The 15,022-nt window shown below is 35.6% G+C and overlaps 1 protein-coding gene across 1 annotated transcript; it reads right to left on the bottom strand.

Moving 5' to 3' along the window:
* Positions 1-600: 600 nt before the first annotated feature.
* LOC139890609 (VAMP-like protein YKT61) lies at positions 601-13,622 on the bottom strand. Its single transcript, XM_071873495.1, has 6 exons — positions 13,377-13,622; positions 1,848-1,943; positions 1,595-1,699; positions 1,428-1,493; positions 1,035-1,121; positions 601-651 (listed from the first exon to the last, which is right to left on the bottom strand). The coding sequence occupies exons 1-6, from the start codon at positions 13,620-13,622 to the stop codon at positions 601-603; spliced, it is 651 nt and encodes a 216-aa protein (XP_071729596.1).
* Between the last annotated feature and the right edge of the window lie 1,400 nt (positions 13,623-15,022).

Below are 15,022 nucleotides of genomic sequence, written 5' to 3'. Positions count from 1 at the left end.
TAGGGTGGCGAGAGTGATCTCGCAGCCATGGCTTGCGTCACTGTCGGTTTATGTCTGAATAAAGGCGAATCTGAGCCTTCTTTCTTTTATATGTTCATATGCTTATTTATTATGATTTATGACGTCATTTTTATAGTAATCACAATCACAATAAGGTCTTTATGGTTAGTAATGAACTGGAAGTTGAAATTAGGGTTTATGATTTGAGTAAAATGGAACTGGAAAGGATGTCAGGAGAACTTCATATGAGCAAGCTCAAAAGAATATTAAAACTAAAATAAAAATTATAACTGAAAAGTTAAAAAAATCTTCTAATTTTACCCTTTAATGAAAATTTGGGTTCAAAGGTTGCACATTGTTTTACATGTATTATAACATCCCGCTATTATCAATCAATGAGAATATTATTACAAACACCATTAATGATTAATTATGTTACATTGGAACAGTAATCATAAGCCTTAATATTGTGTCTACATCAGATGGAAGCGACGTCGGGGGGGACTTCCATGCTAACAAGAGTAGTATATCTTCAAACGGTCAACGCATGAAGGCGAAGAAACATACATAAAACTATGTATGGGAGATGGAAAATTTTTCTCATAATATGGTGCAGCATTGATTTGTCTTCTTTGCCTGCTTGTAGAACATCTGTTTTGACAACCAACCAGATAATTCTTGTTATCATTTGGCCTTATAAAAACAGTAAACATAACTATAACTATAGATAACAATAAAGATCCCTAACTAATCAAAGAACATACAAAATCAAAGCTAAACAGACCACCATAAAAACGCCAACAGATGACCAAAACCAGTACACCATGAGCATGGCCAAATCCCAACCCTCACCCGAGAACAAATTCAGAAGTAGGCTACCATGGAAAGAACAGTGAGATACTACCGCATAAAAATATCCATTACTTATCTTACATTCAATTAATTCAATAACTACACTAAGCAGAATGTGTTATACCCCTAAATTCAACAAGAATTGAATACCATGATGAATTATTTGTTGGCGCACTACTTACCTGTGAAGCTGCACTGAGATCTGAACTTTTCTCAACTAAACTGTCCAGCTTTTCTCCTCTTTCTAGAACACTATCAATGGTTTTATGCTGTGACAAATAAAACCACATGGCAAAAGAAAAAACATTAGATCACGAGTAAAACTCGTTTTCCAATTATGTAAAAGATCTATGAATTTACTATGATTGAGGATTAGATGTAGCAAACAGGTGGATGGGAAAAACAAGTATTAAAGGTGGGAAAAAAAAATATTACTGCCCCCACATAACTTCTCTTAGATGCTTACTACAGTAGCTTTGTTTTAAGCTAAAAAACGAAACATAGTTGGATGCATGAAATATGGAGGATGAGATAAACATAGCATAGGACAAAGACACTAAAGTATGAGTGCTTACAAGTATAATTTTGGTTTCATCTAATTCTCTCTGTATTTTCAGCAGCTTATCTGCCTCCCCAGGATCCTGAAAAAACAGAAAACTAATAAGATAAATAATGATTAAAAGCAAACAGAGCATTACAACTAGAACGCAACGGATCCAAAAGGTGTAGCACAAATCTGTACCTGAAACTTGGTTAAAGCATCATTAAGATAAGGCCATGGTTGGGTAGTATCTGCTTGTATGGTTCTCCATGAATCACCAAAACACTTCTGATACTCATCTATCACCTAATCAAAAATCTCATTTACATTAATTAGTTCCTGGAAATTGTAATACACTCAAATAAAAGATCACGCTTACATAGTTTCAGTATCGTAGACAGTGTAACCTTATCAAATACCATTTGAATAATGATGAAAGTAATACAAGCCATACCTTATTCAGAACAGAGAATGCACTTCTAACAGGATAGTGATCATCCATGAATCCCACCACGCATAGGCCATTTCGGTTATATGAATGCACCTTGTACTCTATCAGAAAACATAATAATATGATACATAGTCAGACGAAAGACTTAAAAACTTATCAAAACACAAACAACTTACCATCTCAAACAAAAATCTGCTCCTAAACTACTTAAATACCTCTTCAATAAACAGATTTAGGACTTTTCTACTGAGTCTGAGTTTAGCGTTCATTGTGAAATTGATTTTTTTCCTTTTAATTATACGAAACCTCATAACAGCTCAAACACAACCTGCCCATGATCAAATACAGCAATTTTCTTCTAATTCTCGGTAATCAGAATTGTTACAGTATATAAACCTTAATCCAATACTATAACAAAACCACCAATATCTTATTAACAGTACATTTTAATTAAATCAAGAGAGGTATTTGGTATCTGATAAGAACAAAAACATATGCACACATAAAGTCAACAACTTTGTAACAATTGAAGCTTTTGTATATCCAATACTTCAATAAACCGATGCCTATACATAAATTATATAATCCAAGTTTTTGAATAAGTGCCTTGTGCGCATCTATGATTTTATCCACTTCAATAAATTTGTGCACATATCAGTCATTTTTCTAATTTTAGACTTTATGTGTAACGACCCGACTTTTTCGACTTGCTTTTGTGCTTTGTGTTTTCGCGAAACTACGTAATTGTGCGTACTGTGCTACACTATACTCTGGAACCTTTATATACATGGTTTACTTTCATTTATATGTTAAAACGTGCCTTAGAGTACGTAGGATACTTAACTTGTTCATCGGATGCTTTATGACCGTTAGTGTCACTTAACGTTTCGAATAAACCGCGAACTGCGCGCACGTTTAACTTTTGTCGTAATCAGAATATTATGACTACGAAATATTAATTATTATTTTATAATAATAATTACTTGGGTTTATGGATGCTTAATTATGCGTAGAAATTTAATTATGCTTACTAGTTAGTCTTGTTGGACTTTCTACCTTGTTGGACTTAAGCCCACCCTACTCTAGCTAGTAGCCCATTTATTTAGCCCACTTATTAATTACTAGTGACCCATTAATATGTAAGACAAATGCCCATTTATTAGAGGGAACATGCTAGCATTTATGTCTAGTATTATCCTTAATGTTGCATGAGATCCTAACATAAGCACCAACTTTAGACAACCATTAACCAAAAAGCAAAAGTTTGTCCCCCCACCAAAAGCAACGACCATAAGGGCCCCATTATACCCATTTTCACTATAAATACAAGCCTTATCTCACTCATTTCACACTTGCTCTCATTTGCATTTTACACACACTTGTTCTCTAATTTTCTCTCTAGTCTTTCTCACTCTAAAACTTGTAAGTTTCTTGATTTTCTTCTTCTTCTTCTTTCTTTATTTTCTACATCATCATCATCATTAAAAGATCAAGCTTTTTAGCTTCTTGATCTAGTTATATCTTGTAGATTCAAACTTTGGTTTGAATCCTTCAAGAACATGAAAGATTAAAGCTTTCTAGCTTTGAATCTTCATTACCTTGTTGGATCTAAGTTTTCTAGCTTATGATTCCTTTATTTTGTTAAAAAGATCAAAACTTGTGTTTATGATCTTCATGTAACTTGAAGATCTAGTCTTTTGCTTTAAGGATCTTCAAGAACATTAAAGATCCAAGCTTTCTAGCTTAGGGTTTCATTATTTTGATAAAGATCTTAGCTTTTTAGCTAATGGTCTCATTACTTTTACTAGATCTTAGCTTTCTAGCTTATGGTCTCATAATCAATTGTTAAAGTATCCAAGCTCTCTAGCTTAGGGTTCCATTACTTTGTTGAATCAAATTCATGTGTCTTGCTTGTTTGATTGAATCAAAGTTTGTAGCTTTAAAAAGACAAAGGTTGAAGCATTATTGTGTTTATGCAATAAAGAGGCAACCTTGATGTTCAAAACTTGTAAAATGTTAGCTTTACTTTTAGTTGTGTGTTGATGGTTAAATCTTGGTCAAAGTGATGCTACCACATCAATGAGTTGTACACTTGAAGCTACAAGCATCAAGGATGAGAACCGTGATGAGCATCAAGCACTAAGAATCCCACCGGAGTATTTGTCTACTATTTTTGGGGATCTGATCAGTAACCTGGGCTACTGTAAAGTTTATTTTCAGTTAGTTCGGTTCGAGTAGATGATTTTCCGTTTAGGTCTCATCTTAATCCAAGTTACGGTTTAGGATTTATGGCCCTCCGAAAGTCACTATGCCGTTGTAACGTTGTGCTGAAATTTCTGACCTACTCGCACTTAAACCGTCGCCACGGTCAAACGAAGACGAGTTAGGTTCTGAAAATTGGTCAGCGATTAGGGGACTCATATACGGAGCCATAGCCACTGACTATGCATCTTTTCGATTTACATAGAGCTCGTAGAAGCTGACCGAAGTCAGCCTATTGTTTCGATCTCTATTCTTGTCAAACTTACTTAGCTTTTATGATGATGAATGATGATGATGATGACACTTAAACTTATTTTATGCACTATTAAAACTTATAAAGACAACCTACTGACCTAGTAACCTTTGATTTAGGTTGACGACCTTTCGGACCGACTTACTACTTGCACACTTTCATTACCGACTTTACCGCTTTTATCACTGTGAGTTATAGCATCCCTTTTTACTTTAATTATTTTGGGACTGAGAATACATGCGCTTTTTACGTTTTACATACTAGGCACGAGTAGTTAAACTTTATATGTGTGTGGGTTATACAACGGAATAAACATTCCCCTTAGCACGGTAACGTTTAGTCATTGGTTTTTAAACCGGTGAACGCGAATCTTAGATATGGATCCATAGGGTTTGACATCCCCACTCGGGCTAGTCGCGCTAGCATTTAACGGGTGTTTAATACTTCGTGAACATACGCACTCGCCAAGTGTACTTTCAGGGGGTTATAAACGTTAAGTCTAGTTACCGGGTGCCCACGGTTATACATATACTTTATCATACTGACTTGAATTACTGATTTGAAACGCTTGTTTGAAGCACTGAAATCTCGTGGCCTACATTACATTACTGATTACAAACAAACTATAGCTCACCAACATTCGTGTTAACTTTTAAGTGTGTATTTCTCAGGTGCTTAGACGTTGTTGCTTCCGCTGTTAGACTTGCTGTCTTGGTGTTATAAACTTGCTGTTACAGACTTGCTGTGTTAGACTTCCGCTGCATTACTTAGAGATGTCTCAAGCATGGAACTTTTACTTTGCATTCGCAACTTATGTTATTTTTAAAACAATAGCTTTGTAATGACCTTAGTATCATGTACTCCTATTAATGTTTCCTATTCATCTTTTGTAAAACGTTATCTTTTCATGAATGCAAAATGGGTTTTCAAACAGCATATAGTGTTTGACCTTGTAATGATCCTGTTGTTGATGATCCGTACACGATGGTTTTGTACGGGGCGTCACATTTGGTATCAGAGCATTGGTTGTAGGGAATTAGGTTGCATTAGTGTGTCTTGACCAGGCCGAGTAGGATTCACTAATAGGACTAATCTACAACTTGCTTGTTTACCTATTTCTGCGGAACTGCTGCATGCTACTGTATTATATTACTACATGTTACTGTTTACCACTACTGCATGCTACTGCTTACTTTTACTACTATATGAACTTGTTGCATGCTACTGCCTACTTTCACTGCTATGTGAACTTACTGTATGCTGCTGCTTATTCTCGCTACTGCATGCTACTATCTACTTTTTGCATGATACTTCTGTTGATACTACTATTACTGCCATGCTATGTACTGTTGTAGACGCTCTAGGCTGTTGTAGATACTATGCTTGATTACGTGCTTGCTACCCATCTGCTTTTCGCTGTACCAACTTGGAGAATTTATCTTTCCTAGTTCAGATATTTTTCTGAACTCTTTCCCGCTCGTCTAACCCTAAGGATTAGTATTGTAATCCACCTGTTACTACCGTTCCACCGTTCCAGAGATCGAGACATTACTTCACGCGATCTACGAAGAGTACCTCTTGGATTACACGCCCGCTAGAGTTGATCCTCGGAGGAGGAGTTATGTGAGGACTTGTCGGAGTAACCGCACCCCGAGCTCACCCTAATTAGCCACGTACAACGTATGAACATTAGAAGGTTGTTCAGTTTCTGCGAGTTGACTCGTATCCCGTACGCTTTCGTGACCGTCACTTATCTCTTTTATTCTTCAACACTACTCGACAATCTAACGACACTTCTGGACTTAGGTCCCTAACACTCTTAGGCATTGGAGAAGTCAGGAAGGCATCTCCTTTCACAAGGTCATAGTGTCTTCTACTGATGCTCAGCCATACCCAAAGACTTGGGAGTCGCCTCAAAACATATCGTATTACTACTTGCTACACGTACAACTCGACACGAGACCCAGATTGAATTTCTAGGAAGGAACTTAACGACGTTACCTGAACCAGAATATTTTGAAGAAATTTCGGGACATTTAGGCATTGACGCGTGACCTACGGAACCTACGCACCCACACCGAGAAACTGTGAGATTAATTATGTAGACTTGGTTTTGAGATAGCATAGATAACGCACCATTAGATGATATTGAGTAGAACTTGAAGTGATCACGCTACATTGACCATATGGAGTGATGTTGGAATGAACGTACGATTTAGTACAATATAATGACGCCAGGCCAGCGTGATTATATTGAAGTAAATCATGCAGAAGTTCCAATGTTACTATATAAGGAATATGAAGTGATTCAAAGAAAATTTTGGTAGGAACCACTTGAGTATACGCATTATAGTCTGTTAGAGGTAAGAATAACCACTTAGCCCAGGTACTGTACAAGAAGGGCCTTGATTGCAGAATTGATAACCCAAAAACCTGTTATAGATATAGACATCCTGGACACTTAAGGAAAAAGTTCTTAAATAGGAAAAACTTTGGACTTACTTGCGGTAGAGCAATCATTATCTCAGCTATGGAGACTCGCATGGATCCTGATTTTAGTTTGGGTACATTTCGTCACAATGTTTTATTGTCTCGGAGTTGTTTAACACTAGAGCGATAGAAACCTTATATCTAAGAACCTTAGTGTTGTGACTAATAAGCCATTACAACCATGAGAGTTAAGTATTCTATAGGACAAGCTAATGGTAAGCTGGCAGAGATAGAGGAATAATTTAAGGTAGCACCTTAAAATTAACAGGTGGGTCATTTGGAGATGACCTCATGTCAACAAAACTTGGAAGTTTTAAAGTAGTAGTGGAAATGATTAGTTACCTATGCGCAAGCAGATGTTATTTGAGAAGATTGATAGAATTTTTCACTGTGGTATAATAAGATTTGGTTGGAATAAACCTTAAGATTAACCTAACACCCATCAAGTTAGGAAGCTTGATGTAAAAGTTGGAATGGACTTTAGGATTAACCTAATACTCATCAAGTTAGGAAGCTTTGATGAAATAGTTGGAACGGACTGGCTTTCAAGGATGAAAGCGAAAGTTATTTATAGTAAGAAGATTTTTCGTATACCTCGCGAGAATGGTAAGCCATTAATAGTTTACGGGGAGAGAAGTAGCCTGAAATCCCACAATGGAGATGGGAAGGAATAACAATGGATTTCATCACAAAGCTACCGAAAACGGTAGGCGGTTATGACACTATATGGGTTATTGTTGACCGCCTCACCAAATATGCTCACTTTCTAGCCATAAAAGAAACCGATACAATGAACAAACTTGCACAATGATACATAAAGGAAATTGTATCCCGTCACTTCGGCGATTCAAATTCTATCTTAAGGACTACCCAAGAATCTTATTTGATGCTCATTCTTACGCGACTCTGAATCTTAACTTATTCCGAGAGATTTCTTCTTTGATAATAATCACACCATCATCCTTCTTACTTCGATATTAGTCATACCAGTTCGAAATTTCCAAAATCAATGGGTAGTTAATTCCCATCCTCATACTCTCCCTTTCGTATCTCACTTATAAGTAACAACTTTACACTTAAGCATTTTTGGTCGAAGGACTTATGCCCTACTAATAGTCATCAACCACATTTAAATTCAACAGTTTTCATTGCCTCGTGACATTGATGCTTAAATGTCACCCAAAATTTTCAAAAAAATCTTTTACTCGATCTTTTTCAAACTTGTAACCTTCGAAATATGAAAATTTTTGTTTGCCAAAATTTTTCACACGCTATTTTACTGTGCGATCCTCTCAAAGTTTTATAAAAGAAAATTTATTTTATTTGTCATTAGTGCAAATTTTTGAAATCGTATATGTTATATAAAATAAAGTAAATGATTACTTATTTTTGACAAATACATATGAAATTTTACTTCCGCATTTACAAATCAAATCTTTTATTCAAAAGATATTTTACTTTGAATGGTACATGTTGTACATAACCCTAGTTTACTAAGAACTTCGTTTCTTTTCTTACGTTATCACCTTAAACGATTTCTATAAAATTTTTGTTGCTTATTATATAAAATTTTTCGTTGCTTATTCGTATCCAAGTCATCATGAAGACTTTACAACCGTCGAAATTGAGAGATTCATGTGTGTGTATGTGATGAAGGCACTTACTACCACGTCATGTAGAGCCTTCGGGCATCCACTAACACTTAAACCATTCAAAGCTATTGCGTTACCCCAAGGATCTTATTTTCCACGCCTGTTGGAACGATGCTCTTTCTTACGTAACTCTAAGTCCTGACTTATTCCAGGGGATTCTCATCTAGCGATATCAACACCATCAGTATTCCGACTTTAGTAATAGTCATAACCTGTTTGGCATTTTTTCAAAGTCAAGAAGCGATTAACTTCTCATCCTCATGCTCTATCCTTCATACCTCACTTTTTAGCAACGGCTTCGAACGTGAACATTTTTGGCCCAAAGACTTATGCCCTGATAATTATCAAAACTACATTTAATTCATTAGCTTTCATTACCTAGTAACATGTCACCCGATGATTCAAAGATTTTTCACTCGATCTTTTTCAACATGTAACCTCTGAAATACGAAAAACTATGTTTATCAAAATTTTTACACGTGTATTATGCGGTCCTCACGAGATTTATGGACAAATGAAAGTAATAAAAATTTTTCTGTCACTTATATGATTTATAAAATCATATATGTATGTATATAATTAAGTTAATAAATTTACCCTTACTTATTTTGGGTTAGTACATACTAAGTTATACCTTCAAATTATTTAAAAATCGCTCCTTTATTGAGTTGTTTAACTTAAGTCAAATAGTTTTGTGCAAAACGGTACACGTTGTACATACTTCTAAATTTACTAGGAACTTCGTTCCGTTTATGTTGTCACATCAAACATTTAAAGGTTTTTCAAAACTTCCTTGGTTGACTTTATTAAAGATTTTCATATTGGACTACACCATGTGTGGATCACACTTCTTCTCGCCCTCCGTTAGGGATAAAGCTTACTATTAAGATTTTTTTTTTAAAACCTCTTGAGCCACTCTAGATGGCAGTTTTATAAAATTTGTTAGAAAGTCTTTGCGCTCACAAAAATGTTCCTCTAAGGTTAAACATGGCAAAAACGCGGGCCGATAAATTAGTTTTCTGAGGTACACTCAGTGGTCACCCTATTGTAGGAAAGGTACTAGGTAGGTTTCTACTCTTAATATTTCACGGCTAATCGCAACACCCTCGTAAACATCATCTCTATGATTCAGTATGTTGAGGTACAAGAAATCATTTTTGAGATTCTTTTCACTTGGAGTAAACCATTCTTTATGACCAAGGGTTCACGTATCTTCTCATCCGCGCATCCCCTTAAGTATAAGGATAAATTCAGATCAACTCGCTCGTTATACGAAGAGATTACTCTCGTTCAAAGATCACACCTTTCGTGCGATTTTCTTTCGGAAATGTAATGTAAATTACTTTAAGAATCTATGAATCTTGTTATCCTCTTGGAAGGGACTGCTTAAAACATCTATGACACTGAAGTGGTTACTATACACATTCCTTCCTTCGTTGGTTGCAACTATATGTTGTTCTAGTTAATGTTAACCCTAACTTCAACATGTAACTGAAAGGATAAAGTTACGTTATGGAACTGTGCTTCTATTCCATCCAAGGATAAGTTCACACGCAGTATGTTGTGATCGCTATGTTTTCCATTCTACCTGTCAGCCTTGTATTGCGACATAAGCGCTCAATGTTTTAGATGAGCTTAGAAACATTCATGATGTATTTCATGCATCCGGCTTACTGAAGATGTCTGTAGGGCTAAAAACATCATCTTTCCTTTTGTAGATATATATTCAGATGACATATTCGTATTAGCAAGAAACAAAATCAATTTATTGATCTCTTAGGACAAGAGACTTAATTAATAGCATATACCTATTCTTACTTTTATACGCCCGAGTACCTTTCAAGGTAAATAGCTCACTTTTGAGCCCACGAAACTTTCGGAACTTCGATACGCTACTTCTTATTTAAATACAGTACCATTTTTAGTCACTCCTCAAATTTCGGGACGAAATTTCCATTAACAGGTGGGTAATGTAACGACCCGACTTTTTCGACTTGCTTTTGTGCTTTGTGTTTTTGCGAAACTACGTAATTGTGCGTACTGTGCTACACTATACTCTGGAACCTTTCTATACATGGTTTACTTTCATTTATATGTTAAAACGTGCCTTAGAGTACGTAGGATACTTAACTTGTTCATCGGATGCTTTATGACCGTTAGTGTCACTTAACGTTTCGAATAAACCGCGAACTGCGCGCACGTTTAACTTTTGTCGTAATCGGAATATTATGACTACGAAATATTAATTATTATTTTATAATAATAATTACTTGGGCTTATGGATGCTTAATTATGCGTAGAAATTTAATTATGCTTACTAGTTAGTCTTGTTGGACTTTCTACCTTGTTGGACTTAAGCCCACCCTACTCTAGCTAGTAGCCCATTTATTTAGCCCACTTATTAATTACTAGTGACCCATTAATATGTAAGACAAATGCCCATTTATTAGAGGGAACATGCTAGCATTTATGTCTAGTATTATCCTTAATGTTGCATGGGATCCTAACATAAGTACCAACTTTAGATAACCATTAACCAAAAAGCAAAAGTTTGTCCCCCCACCAAAAGCAACGACCATAAGGGCCCCATTATACCCATTTCCACTATAAATACAAGCCTTAGCTCACCCATTTCACACTTGCTCTCATTTGCATTTTACACACACTTGTTCTCTAATTTTCTCTCTAGTCTTTCTCACTCTAAAACTTGTAAGTTTCTTGATTTTCCTCTTCTTCTTCTTTCTTTATTTTCTACATCATCATCATCATTAAAAGATCAAGCTTTTTAGCTTCTTGATCTAGTTATATCTTGTAGATTCAAACTTTGGTTTGAATCCTTCAAGAACATGAAAGATTAAAGCTTTCTAGCTTTGAATCTTCATTACCTTGTTGGATCTAAGTTTTCTAGCTTATGATTCCTTTATTTTGTTAAAAAGATCAAAACTTGTGTTTATGATCTTCATGTAACTTGAAGATCTAGTCTTTTGCTTTAAGGATCTTCAAGAACATTAAAGATCCAAGCTTTCTAGCTTAGGGTTTCATTATTTTGATAAAGATCTTAGCTTTTTAGCTAATGGTCTCATTACTTTTACTAGATCTTAGCTTTCTAGCTTATGGTCTCATAATCAATTGTTAAAGTATCCAAGCTCTCTAGCTTAGGGTTCCATTACTTTGTTGAATCAAATTCATGTGTCTTGCTTGTTTGATTGAATCAAAGTTTGTAGCTTTAAAAAGACAAAGGTTGAAGCATTATTGTGTTTATGCAATAAAGAGGCAACCTTGATGTTCAAAACTTGTAAAATGTTAGCTTTACTTTTAGTTGTGTGTTGATGGTTAAATCTTGGTCAAAGTGATGCTACCACATCAATGAGTTGTACACTTGAAGCTACAAGCATCAAGGATGAGAACCGTGATGAGCATCAAGCACTAAGAATCCCACCGGAGTATTTGTCTACTATTTTTCGGGATCTGATCAGTAACCTGGGCTACTGTAAAGTTTATTTTCAGTTAGTTCGGTTCGAGTAGATGATTTTCCGTTTAGGTCTCATCTTAATCCAAGTTACGGTTTAGGATTTATGGCCCTCCGAAAGTCACTATGCCGTTGTAACGTTGTGCTGAAATTTCTGACCTACTCGCACTTAAACCGTCGCCACGGTCAAACGAAGATGAGTTAGGTTCTGAAAATTGGTCAGCGATTAGGGGACTCATATACGGAGCCATAGCCACTGACTATGCGTCTTTTCGATTTACGTAGAGCTCGTAGAAGCTGACCGAAGTCAGCCTATTGTTTCGATCTCTATTCTTGTCAAACTTACTTAGCTTTTATGATGATGAATGATGATGATGATGACACTTAAACTTATTTTATGCACTATTAAAACTTATAAAGACAACCTACTGACCTAGTAACCTTTGATTTAGGTTGACGACCTTTCGGACCGACTTACTACTTGCACACTTTCATTACCGACTTTACCGCTTTTATCACTGTGAGTTATAGCATCCCTTTTTACTTTAATTATTTTGGGACTGAGAATACATGCACTTTTTACGTTTTACATAGTAGGCACGAGTAGTTAAACTTTATATGTGTGTGGGTTATACAACGGAATAAACATTCCCCTTAGCACGGTAACGTTTAGTCATTGGTTTTTAAACCGGTGAACGCGAATCTTAGATATGGATCCATAGGGTTTGACATCCCCACTCGGGCTAGTCGCGCTAGAATTTAACGGGTGTTTAATACTTCGTGAACATACGAACTCGCCAAGTGTACTTTCAGGGGGTTATAAACGTTAAGTCTAGTTACCGGGTGCCCACGGTTATACATATACTTTATCATACTGACTTGAATTACTGATTTGAAACGCTTGTTTGAAGCACTGAAATCTCGTGGCCTACATTACATTACTGATTACAAACAAACTATAGCTCACCAACATTCGTGTTGACTTTTATGCGTGTATTTCTCAGGTGCTTAGACGTTGTTGCTTCCGCTATTAGACTTGCTGTCTTGGTGTTATAAACTTGCTGTTACAGACTTGCTGTGTTAGACTTCCGCTGCATTACTTAGAGATGTCTCAAGCATGGAACTTTTACTTTGCATTCGCAACTTATGTTATTTTCAAAACAATAGCTTTGTAATGACCTTTGTATCATGTACTCCTGTTAATGTTTCCTATTCATCTTTTGTAAAACGTTATCTTTTCATGAATGCAAAACGGGTTTTCAAACAGCATATAGTGTTTGACCTTGTAATGATCCTGTTGTTGATGATCCGTACACGATGGTTTTGTACGGGGCGTCACATTATGTGTGCATATGGTGTTCTTGATGTGTAATCTACATATTTTTATTTATTTATACTTATTATACATATAAAAAACGAAATGAAATGAAAATAAAAATAAATATAAAAAAACCTTCGTGTTGTACGGAATGACGTTGATCAGGCGGTGTACGTTTAGCTACGGTCCGGCCAACGAAAACGATGAACTGACGAACGGTGACTCTTTGAAAATAACCAAAATGATTAACATCTGTGGCGTTCGCAAGGATTACAGGATCTGATCTATCTAATATCGAATCACACTTCAATACTAGCAAAGCTGTGATCTTCATTGTTACTGTATAAATCAATATTAGGGTTTCAAAGAATTACCAGTGATAATTTCTTAGGTGATCTGTGAGAGTTATAATCGTAAAGATTCTGCCAATTTATATATAAACGGATGGATTTGTGAGTTGCGTTATTATTACGGTCGTATTTGTAACAACCCAAACCATCCAACGACAAAACCACGTGAAAACAGCAAAAAAAAAAAAAAAAAAAAATTCCTGAACAGCATGTGGCGCGGCGCGCCATATAGGCCGCGCGGCGAGCCAAAGTGGACTGTCCAAAAAGTTCTTAAATGCGAAAATGTTTGACTAGTTCCCGACATATTTAGGCGTAACGCTTTTAATCCCATGTTCCATATATAAAAACTAGCACGTTCTATTAATAAAATTATGTTTATTGAAATGTCCCGTTCTTATTGATTAAAAACGTTCCATATTAATTGATTTCGTTGCGAGGTTTTGACCTCTATATGAGACGTTTTTCAAAGACTGCATTCATTTTTAAAACAAACCATAACCTTTATTTCATAGATAAAGGTTTTAAAAAGCTTTACGTAGATTATCAAATAATGATAATCTAAAATATCCTGTTTACACACGACCATTACATAATGGTTTACCATACAAATATGTTACAACAAAATAAGTTTCTTGAATGCAGTTTTTACACAATATCATACAAGCATGGACTCCAAATCTCGTCCTTATTTAAGTATGCGACAGCGGAAGCTCTTAATAATCACCTGAGAATAAACATGCTTAAAACGTCAACAAAAATGTTGGTGAGTTATAGGTTTAACCTATGTATATCAAGTCATAATAATAGACCACAAGATTTCATATTTCAATACACATCCCATACATAGAGATAAAAATCATTCATATGGTGAACACCTGGTAACCGACATTAACAAGATGCATATATAAGAATATCCCCATCATTCCGGGACACCCTTCGGATATGATATAAATTTCGAAGTACTAAAGCATCCGGTACTTTGGATGGGGCTTGTTAGGCCCGATAGATCTATCTTTAGGATTCGCGTCAATTAGGGTGTCTGTTCCCTAATTCTTAGATTACCAGACTTAATAAAAAGGGGCATATTCAATTTCGATAATTCAACCATAGAATGTAGTTTCACGTACTTGTGTCTATTTTGTAAATCATTTATAAACCTGCATGTATTCTCATCCCAAAAATATTAGATTTTAAAAGTGGGACTATAACTCACTTTCACAGATTTTTACTTCGTCGGGAAGTAAGACTTGGCCACTGGTTGATTCACGAACCTATAACAATATATACATATATATCAAAGTATGTTCAAAATATATTTACAACACTTTTAATATATTTTGATGTTTTAAGTTTATTAAGTCAGCTGTCCTCGTTAGTAACCTAC

Source organism: Rutidosis leptorrhynchoides, chromosome 2 (genome assembly GCF_046630445.1).
Source record: "Rutidosis leptorrhynchoides isolate AG116_Rl617_1_P2 chromosome 2, CSIRO_AGI_Rlap_v1, whole genome shotgun sequence".
Lineage (NCBI taxonomy): Eukaryota > Viridiplantae > Streptophyta > Magnoliopsida > Asterales > Asteraceae > Rutidosis > Rutidosis leptorrhynchoides.
The sequence above is the reverse complement of the archived record's forward strand: the minus strand, read 5'-3'. Positions and strand labels throughout refer to the sequence as shown.